The sequence below is a fragment of the Phyllobates terribilis genome, unplaced genomic scaffold (assembly GCF_046119375.1).
Source record: "Phyllobates terribilis strain yellow unplaced genomic scaffold, ASM4611937v1 Scaffold_11__3_contigs__length_659146591, whole genome shotgun sequence".
Lineage (NCBI taxonomy): Eukaryota > Metazoa > Chordata > Amphibia > Anura > Dendrobatidae > Phyllobates > Phyllobates terribilis.
The window spans coordinates 478,970,110-478,990,333 of record NW_027362771.1 but is presented as its reverse complement, the minus strand read 5'-3'; the positions used below and the strand labels follow the sequence as shown (position 1 = coordinate 478,990,333).

The 20,224-nt window shown below is 42.5% G+C and overlaps 1 protein-coding gene across 3 annotated transcripts in view; it reads left to right on the top strand.

Annotated features, from left to right (window-relative positions):
- DPP8 (dipeptidyl peptidase 8) overlaps positions 1-19,845 on the top strand; it is a 30,647-nt gene extending 10,802 nt beyond the window's left edge. For all 3 annotated transcript variants that reach the window (XM_073653423.1, XM_073653422.1, XM_073653421.1), the window contains exons 3-20: positions 684-796; positions 1,313-1,486; positions 3,892-4,060; positions 4,581-4,691; positions 4,787-4,915; positions 5,339-5,400; positions 5,949-6,049; positions 6,647-6,824; positions 8,294-8,453; positions 10,692-10,771; positions 11,401-11,553; positions 12,007-12,142; positions 12,266-12,411; positions 12,970-13,116; positions 13,227-13,379; positions 16,053-16,195; positions 16,388-16,499; positions 17,675-19,845. In XM_073653423.1, the coding sequence (XP_073509524.1) occupies positions 684-796; positions 1,313-1,486; positions 3,892-4,060; positions 4,581-4,691; positions 4,787-4,915; positions 5,339-5,400; positions 5,949-6,049; positions 6,647-6,824; positions 8,294-8,453; positions 10,692-10,771; positions 11,401-11,553; positions 12,007-12,142; positions 12,266-12,411; positions 12,970-13,116; positions 13,227-13,379; positions 16,053-16,195; positions 16,388-16,499; positions 17,675-17,797 (2,390 nt within the window). In that variant the 3' untranslated portion in view covers positions 17,798-19,845. The remainder of the gene's footprint in view (positions 1-683; positions 797-1,312; positions 1,487-3,891; positions 4,061-4,580; positions 4,692-4,786; positions 4,916-5,338; positions 5,401-5,948; positions 6,050-6,646; positions 6,825-8,293; positions 8,454-10,691; positions 10,772-11,400; positions 11,554-12,006; positions 12,143-12,265; positions 12,412-12,969; positions 13,117-13,226; positions 13,380-16,052; positions 16,196-16,387; positions 16,500-17,674) is intronic.
- The last annotated feature ends 379 nt before the right edge of the window (positions 19,846-20,224 follow it).

The window sequence follows — 20,224 nt, the reverse complement described above, 5'->3', positions numbered from 1 at the left end:
CTCAGAATCGCTGCTTGTACCAGGAAGGTGAATTGTTAGTTGCATTTCACATGAGTTTTGTGCTTTAGGTTTTCTTCCATTATAATGAGTGGGGGGCAACCCAAAAGTGCATTGAAAATTCTCGCTACATTGCAGACTAAGTTTAGGGCAGCCTGTGTCTTCTAACATGACCACTGGATGACAGTACAGCAGTGGTAACACCACTATATCTGAACCACCGTCACACTGATCTCGCAGACATAAATCTTAGGCAGTGTTCACATGTATCTGAATTAATCTGACATGTATTTACTACTGGATCGTTAATGGAAAGCCAGTGCTAGAGCTGGGAATTTTGCAGCAGATATGCAGTGTTTTGCACTGCGGATCCATCTGATGATTAACCCCATTTTCATTTAAGGAGGTAATTCTCGGCTTTTCTGCATAGAATTTTTTCTTTACCTGTGATGTAAATCTGACATCTGTGGTATAACCTCGGCGTATAGGTTCAGCATCGTAGATGGATGCAGGCATGGGTAGATGTTGGTATAAATCAAATTTATCGATTTGAAACTCCTTCCACAAAATGTCATTGCTACGTGGATCATCGGTGTACTGTCCTAATACACGAGGCACGATTGTAGTGTAGTAGTTAGATGTATGATTTGCATATAACCGTAACTTATCTCACACTTTGTGCTTAGCGATGTCTGGAGAAAACCGCGAGAATACTCTATTTTACTCTGAGATCCCGAAGAACATAAACCGCGGAGCCGTCCTCATGCTGTCCTGGAAGCCTCTGCTTGATACTTTTCAGGTGAGACCTCAGTCTCGGGTGCACGGCCTGTGATACATCGGCGCACATTGCTTGACATGTTAGACACTTTTCTCTCTCGCCTCGCTCAATTTACGTTTTGCACCAAAACAATATCACACGTGCTATGCCAGCAGTTATAGGGATATTTCAGCCTACAAAAATAATCACCTGTCCGTTGACTTAGAATAGAGCAACAGGAAACCTGTGTGATTGCCGGGTCATTCATCTTCTGGCTGCGGCCTTCCTTGGTAGAACGGTGATAAGTCCCCTATTCTGACAATTGGGGGGGGTGGGGGGGGGGGCACGCATTAGTGGGAAGTGATAGTTTATGTAGATGCTTTCAAAACTGTCTACTATGGCATAAAAAGTGTCTAAATCGCGTCATTTGGAGCACAGCATGTCTGACATTTTCTGCATTGTGTGTCTATTGCCTAGTTATGGTGGTTTGGTTTTGCCGCAGTGCGTTTCATTTTGTTGGGTAGGCTGTATCCAATCCAACGTCTGTTCCTCTTTTAGGCCACCCCTGATTACGGGATGTACTCTCGTGAAGAAGAGCTGCTTCGGGAAAGGAAGCGTATTGGTACGGTGGGCATTTCTGCTTTTGATTATCATGCAAAGAGTGGAACTTTCCTATTCCAAGCAGGAAGCGCCATCTATACTGTCCGCGATGGAGGCACCCGTGGGTTTACTGTAAGCAGACAAGCTACATTCTGTATGTCCCTTCTGTTATAACCTGCTTAACCTGTTTGCATCATCAGAACTTTGTTTTATTGATACATACTATAGATAAGTATCTGTAGGGGATGATCTATATCTTCATGTGTAGGTATATACAGTGCCTTGAAAAAGTATTCATACCCCGTGAACTTTTCCACATTTTCTTTTCACGTTACACCCACAAACTTAAATGTATTTTTTTGGGATTTTGTGATATACCAACACAAATTGGCGAGTATTTGTGAAGTGTAAAGGAAATGATACATGGTTTTCTAAACACTTTTTAAAATATAATTCTGAAGATTGTGAGGTGCATTTGTATTCCACCCCTGAGTTAATACTTTTCAGGCCCACATTTCACTGCAATTACTCCTGCAAATCTTTTGGGTTATGTCTCTACCAGATTTACACATCTTGAGGCTGAAACTTTTGCCCATTCTTCTTTGCACACTCTCTCTAGCTCAGTCAGATTGGATGGAGGCATCTGTGAACAGCAATTTTCAAGTCTTGTCACAGATTCTCAATAGGATTTAGGTCTGGACTGTGACTGGGCCATTCACACACATGAATATGCTGTGATCTAATCCATTCCATTGTAGCTCTGGCAGTATGTATCTTTTGCAGCTTCTAACAGGTTTTCCTCCAGGATTGCCTTTTAATTACCTTCATCCATCAACTCTGACCAGCTTTCCTGTCCCTGCTGAAGAAAAACATCCCCACAACATGACAGTGGGGATGGTGTTTTCAGGGTGATGTGCAGTGTTAGTTTTCTGCCACACACAGCGCTTTGCATTTAGAACAAAAAGTTCTAACCAGAGCACCTTCATTCACATGCTAGCTGTGTCTCTTACATTAGTTTTTGCAAACTGCACACAAGACTTCTTATGGCTTGCTTTCAAAAATTACTTTGTTTCCACTCTTCCATAAAATCAGATTTGATTAGGACATGACTAATAGTTGTCCTGTGGACAGATTCTCGCACCTGAGCTGTGGATCTCTTGGCTGCATCTTCAATTAGTGCTCTCTACTTGAGATGTCAGTATAGATGAACAACCATGTCTTGGTAAATTTGCAGTTGTGCCATACTCCTTACATTTTTGGATGATGAATTGAACAGTGCTCCATGAGATGTTCAGAGCTTGTGTTATTTATTTTTTTTTATAACCTAACCCTGCTTTACTTTTCTCCACAACTTTATCCCTGACCTGTCTGGTGTGTTCCTTGGTTTTCATGATGCTGTTTGATCCCTTATGTTCTCAAACAAACCTCTGAGGCCTTCACAGAACAGCTGTAGTTATACTGAGAATAAATTACTCACAGGTGGCCTCAATTTACTAATTATGTGACTTCTGGAAGCAATTGGTCCCTCAGGATTATATTTAGTGGGTAGCGGTCTACAGGTGGCTGAATACAAGCGCACATCGTAATTTTCCGATTTATAGATTTAAAGTAGAAAACCATGTGTCATTTACATGCTACAAATACTTGCTACTTTGTGTTGATAAATGCATTAAAAATGGGATTTTAAATATATTTGTGGGTGTAATGTGGAAATGCTCACTGTGTGTACATACATATAAATCTATAATTTTATTTATTTTTTTCATAAGGGAGACTCCTCTTTTGAGAGTCAGTTAATGAGCTAACAGTCAACTACTGATTGTAGGCATGAAATTATTTCATAAATTTTCCTAATTCTCGAGTTGCTTGTTTTGTAACCTGTAAAGTCAGTTTTTTAGCACCAGTCTTACCGGTTTGGCTGTGTGTTGTATTGCAACTCGACTCCAGGTACTACTATGGGCAAAAGTGGAGCTTTACAAAATAAAGCGGCAGTTGCACTTACCTTAGGCGCGTTGGCCACGTTATTGTTTTTTTTTTCACAAATGTGCTGTAAACGGCTTTATATGTCAACTGGTAATAGCAGATTTAGTACAGCCTTCTTCCCTGCACGGCTCTCTGGTCTTCATCATGGTCTCTGATAAAGGGGCATATGAGCAAACTATCCATCAGTGGCCTCCATTGAATAACACTGCACACGGTATGGGATATTCGTGCAAGCGCAGAGTCATGTGCAGTGTTATTGATTATAGGCCACTGATGGAGCAGAATATAACCAGGCGTGTTCATCAGTGGCTTTAAGGACTGGGGCACCTTTCAGATATATAAGACTGTACTGAATAAGGGGGCAGCATTCCTAAAACATATTTTAATTAGCGGATTATAGAAAAAATGAGAGATCATCCCCAACCTTTTTTTAAGGTTTTTTTTTATTTATTTATTTCTCTTTATTCCTCTTTGTAGATCAAAAAATGTATTGCATTGATAATCTAGTTATTATAGTTACTCACATATTTGGTTCCCTTTGTTCTGATCTGTAGAAACAGTCACTGCAGCCACAGTTACTGGAAAGCAACTGCCCCAATATTCGCATGGACCCCACCATCTGTCCCGCCGACCCAACCTGGATGGCGTTTGTGCACAGCAACGATTTGTGGGTGGCCAATATAGAGACCGGAGACGAGCGCAGGCTGACATTTGTACACAAAGGTAAATGCCTGTAAAGTCTGGAAACATGAGGAGGGGATTGTATTACGACTGGCATTTTAGACACCACTCATGTTCTGAAAGGTCGCTGGATTAAGATTCACATGCCTCTTAATAACTTTTTTGGATCTTTTGGGCTGTCCCTGTGTCAAAACATGAAACGTACACCACCTCGGAGCTGGCATAGACTTTGGTAGTAATCTGCCATATCCTGTCGTACATATGTTGTGTTGTGGTAGACATGCCCCCTTTAGAAGCCCCACCAACCTTTAAAGAAAAGTGCTTGCTCAAAAGGGCAAGAATTTGCAAAATTTCTGCACAAATACCACTAATAACAAATGTTATGACTTTTTATCTTGGTGTAGAGGGTATGATTATTTCGTCCCGTGGAGTGTGATATCAGCACTGCTACTAGACTGAGGACTGGGTTTCTGGTCACAGCTGATAGTGGTGATATTACTGTTCAGGCTTGGTCTCTTCTGCACAAAAATGAAGCAGATAAGATGATTTCTATTTACCACAGACTTGGTTGGAGTGGAAGAAGATTCCCGTTCTGCTGGAGTAGCCTCCTTCGTGTTACAGGAGGAGTTTGATCGCTACACCGGTTACTGGTGGTGTCCCCGCAACGAGACAAGTAAGGATTGCATCACTGAATGGCATCCTGTAATTCTTCTAATCACACCGATCATGGGAAAGCAGTTGTTAACACATTTTGCCTGTATGCCGCAGCTCCATCCGGCGGTCAGATACTGCGCATCCTCTATGAAGAAAATGACGAATCGGAAGTTGAGATAATCCATGTAACATCCCCAATGCTGGAAACTCGAAGGACGGATTCCTTTAGGTATCCCAAAGCTGGTAAGCTTTCGATTTTGCATTCACAGTAAGTTTATTTGCTCATTGTGTGTTTACTGCATATTTTATTGCAGAAAGTCCTATTCATCAGAAACCACTGAATTCAGATGAGTGGAACTGATTTTTATCTTCAGTCGCAGAAAGTTCTGCATTGAAATCTGCAGCGTGGGAATTCTCATATTGGGGCAATTTTTTGGTAGCATTGAGGCTGCACCCTTGGACTATGTGCACACGGAGTTTTTCAAACAGAACAGCAACTCTCCAAATATGAAAACTCCTCGAAAACGTTGAGTTTCTGCTCCAAAAACTCAGCATAACGACTGTGTGAACATATCCTTTTAGTGCCTTCAAATTGACTATTAAATGTAGTTTGGTCTTTTATCGAATTCAGATCACTTACTACACTCTTCTTTTTTTCTTCCCCAGGTACTGCAAACCCAAAAGTGACATTTAAGTTGTCAGAAATAACTGTGGATGCGGAGGGCAGAGTAAGTGTGGCGTTTTTTTTTTTAGTTCACTTTGTAATACTTTTTCACACCCTGCCATGATACGATTTAATCTCAGATTGTGGAACAATGTGGTTGTTTTCATCAAATACTATGTAATATTTATTTATTTTACTCTCTTATGTAGCGCCATTATGGCCCATTATGGCTCGCAATCTAAATTCCCCATCAGTATGTCTTTGGAGTGTGGGAGGAAACCGGAGAACCTGGAGGAAACCCACGCAAACACGGGGAGAACATAGAAACTCCTTGCAGATGTGTTTTACCATTATTAATTAGACTGCCAGTTATTACTAGCCTAAATGAAATTGGTCCTATAAATGTTGCAGTGACCATAGATGGCATCTTCACAACTTGCATTAATATTGGCAAGCAAGTAATGCTATATAGCACAGAAGTAGACTTGCAGCAGGTCACTAAATTAGCTGGGTGGGGGGGACCCTACCTTACAGCTACCCAAAACGTCTCTGTCCCTTATAGGACTATGCATGGTCTCCGCTATAACCGGAATGTCATTCATTGTTTTCCAGGTGTTGGATGCTATAGACAAAGAGCTGCGGCTGCCGTTTGAGGTGCTGTTTGCTGGGTGTGAATACATTGCTAGAGCTGGTTGGACTCCAGATGGAAAGTAGTGAGTTTTCTAAGACTAATACCTGATCTGATATTTAAGTAATGTGGTGCATATACAACCAGTGACGATGGGAGTATGTCATGGTCTCTACCATGGCCATGCTAACCTAGATTGTTTAACCAGGCCTGTTTGTGTCGCTGTGTCTGGAATTGGAGCTCAGCCCTGTTGGAAGTGAATGGACAGCCAAATGAATAATCTGCTGTGTCTAAATAGTGAGGATGCGATGCTCCAGAGATGCCTACTCATCTGTCATTTATAGTCTGTCTTAATGTAAACCCCCAGATCGTATTCCCATGTTGGAACATTTTTTGCTTGACTTTATGTAACTAACATTGACTTCTATAGGCAGTATGTATATTTGATCGCCTGCTCTCTTGGTCCCAGAGCTAAGACCATCGCTTATAAAGCATTTATGGTATATCTGCAGACGAAGCACTCTTTTAGTAATGCCGCCACTAATATGTACTAATACATCGATATATGCAGGCTGTTATAAATTTAATTTAGTGAGGTAAGAGGTCCAGGTCAGGAAATGGCTATTGTTGATCGTTGTGATCCATTGTCTTTTTTTTCATTTGTATATATGTTTCCTTGCAGTGCATGGGCTATCCTACTAGATCGTCCACAAACGCGTCTGCAAATTGTTCTTATTCCACCCTCACTATTTGTGGCTCCATACAAAGAACTTTCTGACCATCATCGGTTGTCAGATTCTGGGTCTGAATATGCAACACCTCTCGTGATCTATGAGGAGACGACAGATATTTGGATAAATGTATGTCAGTAACACAATTGTGACACCAATGTAGAGGATTTAGCTTGCTGTCTCTAAGGACGTTGTATAGAAACTGCTGATAACAGTCTGAAATGTGCACAATGTCATGACTGCTCATTCTTTAAAAGTGTTCCAGCTCAATGTTTCCTGATATTTTAAGTGGGCCATGATATACAAAATACAATAAATTGGTAGAGTATGTCTTGTTAAAGTGTACTTCCTACACCAGATAACATTTACAAGTAGAAAAATCATGCAGTAAAACATATGCTGTTTAGAGTGTTCCTTAAGGCCTGGGTCAGATGGCATTATTTCATGGTCTGTATATGGACTGCAGTGCCCGATCTGACAAAGGGTCTCCTGATCCAAACTTACAGGCTACTAGGCTTTTATGAAGTTGTAAGTTTGGATCAGGAGACCCGTGGTCGGTCAGTGTGGGCATGGCGGGCGAGATATAGACTACAAAACCCTGCTGTTTCCATCTGGCCTCATGGGGTTTTCCATTACAATGATGTTGAACCCCCCCCCCCCCCACTGATGGGTCATCAATATTTGGCATCCCTAGCGATCAGCAGCAGACAGATAAACCGCCTGTCCAGCTAGTCTCCTGTGTGGCTCGGCGGCTTTTAACTGTTTTTCTATGAAACATTGCAGTGTCTGATCCACGGGCAGCATGCATCTGCTGTAAGGTTACCTTTAAAGACTGTATACTGCTCCAACCCCATAGTTCTGGGGTGGTCGACACCAGTGGTCTCCACCAGGACTGGAAATGGATGACTTCACGTTTTTTAATGCATTCCAGTTACCTGACTGCTACAGCCAGTCACAGACCTCGGGATGTTATCGCTTCCTGTCATGGCGGAGACCACCGGAGTGATCTGCCCTGCAGCTAAGGGGGTTTGAGCTTTACCACACCTTTTGAAATGCCTGTAATGTTTGCATTTTGGCGCACTCCTTACTTTAGGTAACCTATTAGAGCGAGTGGATGCCAAAAGTCAACAAGAGTATGTTACAGGGTGTTCAAAAATGTAGGAGTCACTTTATGATGATGCAGGAAAAGCGTGACAATGGGGCACAGAATAGCTAAGGCTTGTTGTGCGATCAAAATCTTTGATTTGTTACACAACTGCCAAAAACCAATCCTGTTTTTGCAGATGGCTGCGCTTTTTTGATGCTTGTTGAACAGGAGTTGCAGCGGGATGACCCAAGAGTTCTGTGACTCTTGTCCATCTCGGAAGAGATGGGCCACCTCTTTTTTTTTTTTTTTGTGGGTTGCAGCTGCCCAAACTTGTATAACGTGGCTATTTTGATGTATTCCTATGTGCCCTGTTGGTTATCATCAGTCTTTTTACATTACAATTCTTCTTTGGTGTTTTGTACTCTAGCGCTCTTACGTAGGTCTGGTATTTCTATTTTGTCTTTTTTTTTTTTTTCATTCCTTAATATAACTATCTCTCCGTTTTTAATAGATACATGACATCCTGTACTTTTTCCCCCAAACCCGAGATGATGAAATCCAGTTCCTCTTTGCCTCTGAGTGCAAGACGGGATTTCGGCACCTATATCGGATCACCAGCATATTGAGAGCTGCCAGTTCTGGTAGAGCCGGAGCCGATCTTCTAGGGCTCAGTGAGTTGCTTTCTACACCTTGACATCAATGTGTCAGATCTGTTTAGTTCCAATCTGAATGTACTTTTTTATATCTGCTAACTGTTTTCTCCTGTGATAAGCACGCATGTGACGTATGGATCTTTTGTTGCCATGTAAACAGGTTTCCAAGAAACCAGAGTAATATATTCATTCTGATTGCACTGAACAAAAATATAATCCTGACCATGAATAATCCAGCAGGAACTGCCAACGAAAATACATACACAATAAACTATACACAGCTCTATGCAGAAGTCTTCAGCCGTGCCTTGGTTGATATTTTGATTGGAGATTAAAGGGAACCTGTTCTCCTATTCATGCTGCCTGATACACGAGCAGCATGGATCAGACACTGGCTGCGTTATTGCAGCAGTGTATATTGAAAACAGCTGTCTGGTGACTGTGTCTCTGACTAGTCCTAGGCTGGTCCCCTGCCTATTCTCCCCGCACCTGCTCCCGTAATGAACAGGTCTCTTCCTATGCGAACTCGCATAGGATTAGACTAGTAAGTCTAGGGGTCCGGAGAGAGATCGCTGGGGTCCAGTCTTGGGCTGGCAGCAGTCTTTCAGAGTAAAACATGCACGGCTGCAATAATAGTGTCTGATTCATGCTGTCTGTGATTTTGGCAGCATGAATCAGATGACGGGTTCCCTTTAAGGAGAACATATTTATTAGAAGTTTAAATCCTCTATCAACATTTATATGTACAAACAAACTTGAATAGATCATGCACTGCCCTCCGAGAAATGTTATTGAAGGGAGGTTATCATCAGAAAATTACTTATTGAATTTATTTTTAAAAAATGTTTTGCAATGTTTTTTTATTTATTCTTGGCGCTATCTATATTAAAAATGGAAAATAAAATCTTTTTGTTTTCACACTGGCTACTGGGGCTTCTTTTTAGAACCTAACATTCTGTTTCAGGAAACACATGTACATAGCCACCATGGTCAGACCCCGACCATATCTTTTGTATTGAAGCATCTAATGAGCGTGTGCAAACATCATTGTGACGGGAGCAGGGTCAGATGTGACATCTTACATAGTGTTTGGTGGATCCTGTGCTGTGGAGTAAGTGTTACCTGTCATTGTATTCCTGCTTCTGATAAGAAAACTTTTTTGAAAGGACAAAGTATTGGTCTAAAAAAGCCCTATCCAGTGTGAAAATTGCAAGATTACAAATCTTATATTTTTAATAAGGATTGTGGTATAAATAGTAATTTTCTGATTATAGCTTCCCTTTAAAGAAAAAAAATATTTGACTACAGGACTTCTAGGAGGAATTGCTTTTGTTCCCAGATCACAGGTCTCATCAGTTAAATGTTAGGGATTACTCATGTAATGTCTTGCAGTAAGTGTATCCAAGTCTATTACTCGTACACTGAAAATGAGGTCATTATATTTGATCAGTATTTATAAATCAAAACCAGGGGTGGATCCTAAACACAGGGGAAATATAATGGAATGATTCATATTTATTTTCTTTGCGTCCACCTTTTTGGCTTCAAAATACTGATCTAATCTGCAATTTGTGAATAAGGCCCAGAACTGAACTTTTGGGAAGTTTATAACATGTTTTGAAAAAATGTTTAGGAAAACTTCTCTTGAGGGACTGAAAAAGATTGGAAGCTGAATTACAGACAAACCATAGATGCACAAAATACAAAAATATTGATAGCATCTGTTGTGTTTGGGGTGGCCTCGTGACTCTCCCCCCAATAGAGGGGATCTGGGATCAGAAAGATTGGACAGTTTAAAGGAGTTGTGCACTACTTTCACATTGATAGGGCATCAATGTATGATCGGCCGGGGTCCGGCTGGAGGGGACCGCCGGCCGGAAGTCCTTACCTGCTGTGCTTGGCCATCAAGTTGAAGTAGCCGGCGCTTGTTACTGCACATCCGCTTCCTATTCAATTAAATGGGAGGCAGATGTGCAGTACCCTGCGTCGGTCAATACAACTTGACGGCCAAGCACCGCAGGTGAAGACTTGCGGCCACCGATAACAGCTGATCAGTGGGGGTGCTGTGTGCGGGACCCCGGCCGATCATACAATGATGCCCTATCTTATAGATAGGGCATCAATATGAAAGTAGTGGCCAACTCCTTTAATGAAAATGCTTGCCCCTTTTATATGCAGTACCTGCTGCACAAGCAAATGCTATGTATATAACATTTTTAATTTTACAAAATAGTAGTCTTGGTCTGTGTCTTTTAGGTGATTTCCGCTGCCCTGTAAAGGAAGAGGTGGCAGTGACCAGTGGAGAGTGGGAAGTTCTTGGCAGACATGGATCCACAGTGAGTTTTACATAGAAGTTGTGTAGTTGGCCTACTTTTTTTTTTACTGATTCTTTATGACCTATTAATCTTTTTGTAACTGGGAGAACTTGACTTTTTCTTTTAGTTTAATATTACATTTTTCTGACTTCATTACTTGGATCGTCTGCGATCCTGAAAACAGAGTTTTTCAGAGCCAGATTTCAATGGACCGGAGGTTGAACATGTGCGCACCTATCCTCCGTTCAGTGGTGGAGATGGCAGAATACAGCAGTCTGCTTTTTCTGGCAAGTCCCATAGGTGCACGTTCTCAACCTCCGCTCCATTCAGACAGTGCGCTGCAGAACCCATTTGTTTGATTCCAACAGTCGGACTACCAGAGATCAGTAAGTTACCCCTTTTCCTATGGAAAGGGCATAACTTACTATCTTTGTAAAAAAAAAAAAAAACAAAAAAAAAAAACTTTAAAATCTAAAAGCTGGTCTAAGAAATTTTGTTATATCTACTCTGATTTACTTACTTATGATTGGTGTGTGATCCAAGGCATCTGAGAAATAGTCCTGTTCATAAGCTTGGCATGCGGCCATGTATAAAAGGTAAGTTTTCCTTCGAAAGCTGTGTAACAATTGGAATAATTCTCATTTCTTTAGATTCGAGTAGATGAGGTCAACAAACTAGTCTATTTTGAAGCTACAAAGGACACTCCTATAGAACATCATCTGTATGTTGCAAACTATGAAACTCCAGGAGAGGTGAAGAGACTCACGGACCTTGGCTTTTCCCATTCCTGTTGTGTTAGCAAGGTAAGTATTTTTATTTTGCCTCCCACACCCCTTCCTAGCATATGGTGCTGTCAGGTTTTGAAAACTGCTGCAAAGGATCTATTTCAGTATGTGCGCCCCTTAAAATGAACGTAGTGCACAGCAATGTGAAAGCAACATTGCTGTGCACATGTTGCGTCTTATACTCTTTTTAACCGCTTTAGAGTTTGGAAACAACTTCACCTGGGAAAAACTCGTCCGCTGCATCGGCGTCTGAATTACGCCATGTGGACGTACCCTTAGTGGGTTTTTTTTTCTCCCCCTCCTCCTTATTGTTGCCCCCTTTTTGTAACTACTTTCTAACTTCTTCTAAAATAGAGATTGAAATAAGTAGGTAAATAAAAACCCACAGACATGCCCAAGACAATGCTGCAGCATAACCTTAGTAAGGTTTTATTACATTTTACTGAGCTCTTGTGTTTCTCTTCTTCTCAGCACTGCGATATGTTCATTAGTAGGTACAGTAGCCAGACCCTCCCACATGCCGTGCATCTTTTTAAAATGAAAGGCAACGGATCTGATCCAACACAAAAGGATAAAGAATTTTGGGCTACTCTTCTGGAGTCACCAGGTGAGATAGTACATCTATATTCTTGTGTCTGTGGCGTGAAACATTCTGTTAAATCCACGACTGCTTTGTTTAATCTTCTTTTTGTATTTAAATAATAGATTTGGATTTTTTTTTCATCATTAGGGACAGTTCCTGGTTACATAGCCCCAGAAATTTTCTCTTTCCCAAGTAGAACAGGATTCACTCTTTATGGCATGATGTATCGACCACATCAGATGCAGCCTGGGAAAAAATACCCCACTGTTCTTTTTATTTATGGAGGTCCACAGGTAAGGTTCATTCCTTCAAACTAAGAGAAATAACAGGGAGTATACTATGAACATAGTGATGAATGTTCAGGTGAGCCAAAAAATGCATAGGAGTGCCCTGAGACTGGTCGCTTTAAGGGTTTGCCCATTACTTTTCAGAACTTTATCCATGGGCCCAGAGTGCTTCAATAATTAAAAAATGCTAATTCTCACTGGGCCCCAGGCGTCCTCCACAGGGCCACTGGCGTCCACCTGGTGGGGCACGTTGCATGTTGGCTGTAGCCAGTCAGGTACACATTCAGTCTGTGCTAGGAAAAAAACACTTGCATACAAAAAAAACATAAAAATAGCAGTTTTTATTTTTATCATTGAATTGTAGGCTGCAGTAGGTTTGCTCTGCTATCTGGATTCTTAGAGGAGGCCAGAATGATAAAGTAATCAATGTTTAATGATAACACATTTGTATCAGGAGTTAATAAAGACCTTACATTTTTGATGCTGCTATTTTATCTGAGTTCTATATTTTACAGGCTGCATTCAGTGTCCATGTGCAATAAAAGACTATTTTCTTCTTTTTAGGTTCAGCTTGTTAACAATCGATTCAAGGGGGTTAAGTACTTCCGGCTGAATACCCTTGCATCATTGGGGTATGTCGTTGTCGTAATCGACAATCGAGGTTCCTGTCATCGTGGTCTAAAGTTTGAAGGAGCATTCAAGTACAAGATGGTGAGAAAAGAGAGTAATGTAGTAACTAGAGAAGGAAACCTACAATGAAGAAAAAATGTCCATTCTATGAATGTGCCCTGGCATAATCAGTATTTTCCTTTTCTATGCAGGGTCAAGTGGAGATAGATGATCAGGTGGAGGGGTTGCAGTATCTGGCTGCTAAGCATAGCTTCATAGACCTTGACCGCGTTGGTATCCATGGCTGGTCATATGGAGGCTACCTCTCACTAATGGCTTTGATCCAAAAACCTGATATATTCAGAGTAAGTTACTTTAAAAACTACATGGGCAAAGTTACAAAGGTCCTGACAGCTCTCTTTCTTAAAGTTGTGTATTGTAGTTCCTCCTAGAAATTCTGGAAGATGTTGACAACTGGGCATTACCATTTGGGGGAGGCGTCTGGTGGGAAACTTGCACACTCACACTGTCAAGCTGGTGATGACGGCGGTACCTTATTCTCCACATTTTTTTGACAAGGAGAAAGGAAAATAATTGACAGCTGTGTGAAGGTTTCTTAGCTGACCATTGTGTGGGGGAGACAGAGTACAGGGTGTATACAACACAGGAGGGTCTCTTTACTTCATGCTGACTGTAGTTATATATGTGGCAAAATCAGACTGATTCCTGTATTATATGGAGCAGCAGTACAGGTAAAGCACACAGCCTCCTCTAGGTGGTTAGGCTGCTGTTGTATCTGCACAGAAAGAAGTAAGCGTTTTAGGTTAACCCTCTACAAGCAGGTACTCCAGTTAGCAGAATGACCCTTTTATCAGGGGCTTACATAGAAATCATGGGGCCCCATAGTAGAAGTTCTAATCACCTCAACCCCCCCCCCCCCCCCAAAAAAAACTAAACCGCCCTTGCAAAGTAATTTTCCTCCTATTGAAGCCCCTAAATTGCCCTTTCATTGCCCCCATAAAGCATGATGCCAACTATAGTCCCCCCCCCCCCCCCCCCCCCGAAACACAGTATGATACCCACACAGTGAATTGTTCCACAGTACCCTCCACACTCGCGGTATGATGACCGTACTGTACCCCCTCCCGCTCAACCATCCCCTGGCAAAGTGTGGTGACCCCAATACAGTATCCTTGCAGGAGAAAGGGCCCCCCCGCATAGCCCTCCATGCAGTAGAAAGGGGACCCCCCCCCCGCATAGCCCTCCGTGCAGTAGAAAGGGCCCCCCCCCCGCATAGCCCTCCGTGCAGTAGAAAGGGCCCCCCCCCCCCGCATAGCCCTCCGTGCAGTAGAAAGGGGCCCCCCCCCCCGCATAGCCCTCCGTGCAGTAGAAAGGGGACCCCCCCCCGCATAGCCCTCCGTGCAGTAGAAAGGGGACCCCCCCCCGCATAGCCCTCCGTGCAGTAGAAAGGGGCCCCCCCCCACATAGCCCTCCGTGCAGTAGAAAGGGGCCCCCCCCCCGCATAGCCCTCCGTGCAGTAGAAAGGGGCCCCCCCCCCCGCATAGCCCTCCGTGCAGTAGAAAGGGGCCCCCCCCGCATAGCCCTCCGTGCAGTAGAAAGGGCCCCCCCCCCCCGCATAGCCCTCCGTGCAGTAGAAAGGGCCCCCCCCCCCGCATAGCCCTCCGTGCAGTAGAAAGGGCCCCCCCCCCCCCCGCATAGCCCTCCGTTCAGTAGAAAGGGCCCCCCCCCCCGCATAGCCCTCCGTGCAGTAGAAAGGGCCCCCCCCCCGCATAGCCCTCCGTTCAGTAGAAAGGGCCCCCCCCCGCATAGCCCTCCGTGCAGTAGAAAGGGCCCCCCCCCCCGCATAGCCCTCCGTTCAGTAGAAAGGGCCCCCCCCCCCCGCATAGCCCTCCGTTCAGTAGAAAGGGCCCCCCCCCCCCGCATAGCCCTCCGTTCAGTAGAAAGGCCCCCCCCCGCATAGCCCTCCGTGCAGTAGAAAGGGCCCCCCCCGCATAGCCCTCCGTGCAGTAGAAAGGGCCCCCCCCCCCCGCATAGCCCTCCGTGCAGTATTTAGTACACTGTGTCTGGGTGTCTGCCTCCAGAATGCGTACATGCTCAAAAATGATGCACGGCACTGCCGAACAACTATATTCTATGGTCCCCAGTCGGCACGTGTGTCCGAATCCCCTTTTTGAGGAGGGGTTCAGAGGTATGCCCTGATGGGGGCCAATGATCCTTACTAAACTCAGTGTGAAAGCACCCTTAAAGGTGTTGTCCACTTTACAGACAAGTTGGGAAATGCATTGAACTGTGGTGATGTGTTAGGAAAAGCACAATCTAGATTGTAAACTCCACGGGGACAGTGATGATGATGTCTGTAAAGCAATACGTTGGTGCTATATAGCAAGCATATTAAATGCCGTCATATCACCCCTCGCTATGCCAATAAGTACTCTGGTTGTCCTGGGCACTGTATACCATCAGATTGGCAATGCTCATGTGATTATACCACTTGACGGCCTCCTCTTTTGATGTGTCTCTGCACAAGCGCTGGATGCTTTCAGCGTCTGCACAGACATGCGGACAGACAAGGAGGCAGTCGTGTGTTATAATCCTATACCTGCCAGCTTGTTTCTTGTATAGACACTGAGATTACTTTGTCTACTGTTTATTAAGAAACTTAAGTTCCTGAGATCCCGGTACTGATGGGATTAGGAGGCAGAATGTTATTGTTTTAATTTAAAGGGGGTAATCTGACTCCGCCCATTCCTGCTTTGTGACATCAGTCCTGCTGATATCTGGCGGCCTATGTGCATAAACGGCAGGTATTGCGCATCTTCTAATGCATAGGGTAGGTTCATGATATCTACTGCTCATGCACAAGAGCTGGCACTTACCTGTAGATGTCACCAGCACTCCTTGCCTCCCCTTGTGGAAGTAGTGAGCAGAGCCGGGTTATCTTTGTCTATTAGGTGATGACTGCAGTATATTTAGTTTATTTGCTTCTAAATAGTGACTAATTCTTGTCTTTGTCCCAGGTGGCGATTGCTGGAGCCCCGGTAACACTTTGGATCTTCTATGATACAGGATATACAGAGCGGTACATGGGTCATCCTGACCAAAATGAACATGGCTACTACCTAGGCTCGGTGGCAATGCAGGCGGAAAAATTTCCCTCTGAGTAAGTTTGATACCAGGTTTATATGTAACTTTGATACTAGTGGCTCTTAGACAGTCGTGTAACTGGTTGCCATCAATAGTATAGCTTTTAGACTATTTCCGTTTATAGTATCTTTCCTACTGATGTGTGACGTGTATATAGCAATTATGGGTCATTATGTTTTTGTTTCTTTCCCTTTTCTTTGTCCTATAGACCAAGTCGTCTTCTTCTCTTGCATGGTTTCCTAGATGAGAATGTGCACTTTGCTCATACAAGCATTCTCCTTAGTTTCTTAGTGCGCAGCGGGAAGCCGTACGACCTACAGGTGAGCACTATTGGGAGATTACTGGGGTCTGGTACAGCATTGTCTTGCTCCTTGCATTACTGAATGATGCTGTTTTTAACTTTTACATTGACCAATTTAATGACAAGGGCTTTTCAGAGGTTTCAGTAAAGGGGTTATCCAGGACTAATACATTTTTTTTTCCTTTTACTATGGGCCTAAGAACTAACAGACAGGTTACTTTTTAGCTGATCCATTGAGAAGTCAATGGATAAAAAAATTAGACTGTGTACCTCATTGAGTTTTTAAAAAGGATGACACATGAGCGAAATATGGTCTGTTTTCAATAGATGTAAAAATTTAAATGGATGTGTAAATGTAGCCTAAAACATACTTTATTAAACTGATTGTTTTCATGCTGCCCTTGTTTAGAGGAGCATGGCTCTGCTGACAGGTTCCATTTAAAGTCCTGAATTTACTAAAGATTATAATACCTTGACTAGTTTATACAATGCTGTCTTGTAGAGGGTTTTTTTAGTAAGCTTTCTCTATTTGTTCCTTTATGGTTTACTAGCTCTCCACTTGTTGCCATTCAATAGGAAGCTATTCTGGATAGAAATCTGTCCTGGTGATGTGATGGACACACAGATGCATGGCTCTGACATCTGTATGTTAGCACTAAGGATCCTATTGAATGACCGAAAGTAGACATCCTGCAATCTGCGAGGAATTGATAATGAAGAGAAAACTGAAAATGTGATTAACATAAAGAGAATGTTTCACTCAATTTAAATTGAATGCTTCCTCCAATTGCTGCTGCTCCACTGATTCTACAAAAGGGTTTGCTTTTTTATTTTTTTCCTTTTTAGTTCTGCACATTTTCCCTTTACCCAGCTGGGCGTATACCACAGAACTTCTCTGTGGGCTTTTTCTCCACTGATGCTGGCCAATCAAAACAGAGAAGTTCTGTGGTATACGCCCAGTTGGGTAAAGGGAAAACTTGCTCCATTATTACTGGGGGGGGGCATAACTTTGTAAGGTAGGGGCACAGAAAAAAACGAAAAACTGTTTCAGAATCTGCAAAGCAGCACTAATTATAGGAGGAACTCAGATTGAATTAAAAAAATCCAGTGAAAGGTTCTCTTTAAATGATCTTTATCTGCAATCCATTACTGCATTATGCATTGTGAGCTAGTAACATGATTTCTTCTTTACAGATCTATCCTCAGGAGCGTCACAGTATTCGGGTTCCTGAATCAGGAGAACATTATGAACTGCACCTCCTGTATTATCTGCAGGAAAATCTGGGGTCTCACATAGCCGTCACCAAAGCTTTGTGAGCAAAGTGTTAATGGTGGTCAGGGTGGGGATGAGAAGTGCGGCAGCCCTTTTACCACCAATGAATGGCACCTGTAGACCCCATATACACAGCTTGGTTCTAGGCTGACCGTCAGAGGAGAGGGAATCGTAGGCCCAATCCCTTTACCACAGTGATATCACACCACCGTCTACCAGTCAGAGAGGATAAATGATGTCAGCCGCAGCTCCTAACTGCATTTCACATAATTGTGAAATGTGGGACGCACAACACTACATGACGTGGGTTTGTTACTTTGAAAAGTGTTTGCTCGGTTTTCTTTTTCCTTCTCCCCCACACAACCGTCTATATCTCCGTACATTAACAAATCATTCAGTTTACAATTTCTTTGCTCCAGATTTACAGCAAATTTAGCACCAGCGAGCTAGAAACTGCGAACATCAAATGCAGTAGTTTGCAAAACTATTTATTTGCTTTGCATATAGTCCCTGATACACCATCACAATCCCAAAAGAACATGTTAGTCTTGATTCCTTGCATTATCTTCAGTCTCAATTTTGCCCCATGGCCATGCTTTAATACCTGATCCAGGATATCCTCAGCAGGATTGTGCCTGGATGGCTCTAATCTATCATCCTCCTGCATTATGGGCGCCAGAAGGGAGTAAATTTCCATTTTTACTTTGTGTTTGAACACCATGTCCCTTTATATTTGGAGTGCCTTTCTTCTATGCCTCTCTCTTCTCTCCTCTTCTGGCTATGACAATTATGGTCAATTACTAATTGCTTTGCATGCATTGGCAAAACTAGAAGTATTATTATTTTTTTTATCATTTATTCCTCTGTCCATTTCACAGATCACAATACACCTCCATGTTTTACAGCGCAGTTTTTACTGGGAAAATAAGACTTCTCCTAAAATTTGAAAGATTCTCACTACTGTCATCATTTTAACTCCACATTAGCGGAAAGTTGTAATTAAGTGTGCTCTTATCAGTGTAGCTCTTCTTTTGCAGGACCGTCATGCAGTGTAAATTGCCCAGTTTCCACCCCCTGGAGATCTTGTACAGCACTTTATACCATGTAAACAAAAAAGAAAAAGCAAAAGGTGCTACTTTAACTACTTGAACATTTTTCTCAGTTTGGAAATGCAGTGGCTTGATGCATCGTCCCAAAACCTCTGTAATGTTGCCCATCGTTTTAAGGATTGCAGTAGGTGGAACATGCTACTTCCCATATAAGCTGTAAAGCAATGCTGGCTGCTCTGATACCTCACGATGTGTCATCTTGTCCTCTCTCCGCATGATATATAATGGTTTCCTTTTCAATTTTCCTATAGGAAATCCGACGTGGACAGCGTTGTACTATATATTTTATTTTTTTTAAAGGCCGTCATGAAACCAATTTAAGTAGTAACAGTTGAATTGTTCTTGTATGTATCCCCCCTTTAATCTTATGGCCATCATCTAACCAGCAAATATGTTGATTAAGATGTGGTTTGCTAACTCATTGTACAGCACAGAAGCAAGAAGTGTGATCTTATACTTATCTCTGGTCCAGCACCCGACTCCACATCCCCATATAGGCAGGAATATAGGGGCTTAGGAGGATTTCCCACTGATTTGTGATAATTTGGAAGAATTCATTCCAACTTGTATTGTTATGAATTAGAATACTGACAGATTTACAATGAATTGTAGTTATAGGAATTATGGGGGCTGATGTCTGCCTTACATTATCCCCTGCCTTAAAGCGTGGTGGTTTGATATGCAGGGGACTACTGCGTAGCTTAGATTTACCATTGTCAGCCCCAGCGGGACAAATATCCGTCTCCCCCTTTCCTTCCCCTTCCAGTGACCCTGTACAAATTTCTAGAATGTCAAGTGTTTTAAACTAAACTTGTAATTATATGAATTTTTATTTTAATTGTTAAGTCTTGAGCTATTAATCTCATCATGTCACTGTCATTAATGCAGTATGCTCTCTTCTCACAAAGTCTCTTTTAAAGGTGCCATATTCTGCTATGTTTGGAAACTAGAGATGATATAGTCTTTAAAAAAGAGGGAAACTACTCGTCTGTGTCTTTTGGTTATTTCCTTTTTTATTTTGAGGTGCGTTCAGGAGTGCCATGTGGAATATGCTGCGGCATATATATCATGCGATTTCTGTCTATAGTATCTATAGCCCTATGTTCTCTTTAGCATTTGAACATCTGTTTTTCTCAACTTTGTGCTGTCCATTTTTATAAGACCGCACACCGGCCCATAGTTTAGTGAAACTTTGGAAGTTGTTTTGTGTCCATTCTCTTTACTGCCATGCATGTCCAATTTGTATTTAGTGGTTTTGTTTGTTTTTTGACTCTGCCAAAAAAAACAAAAACCAGAAGACATCCATTTTTCTTTTTCATTCGTTAACTAATCCATTGCCAAGTGTCCATAAGGAAAAAAAAA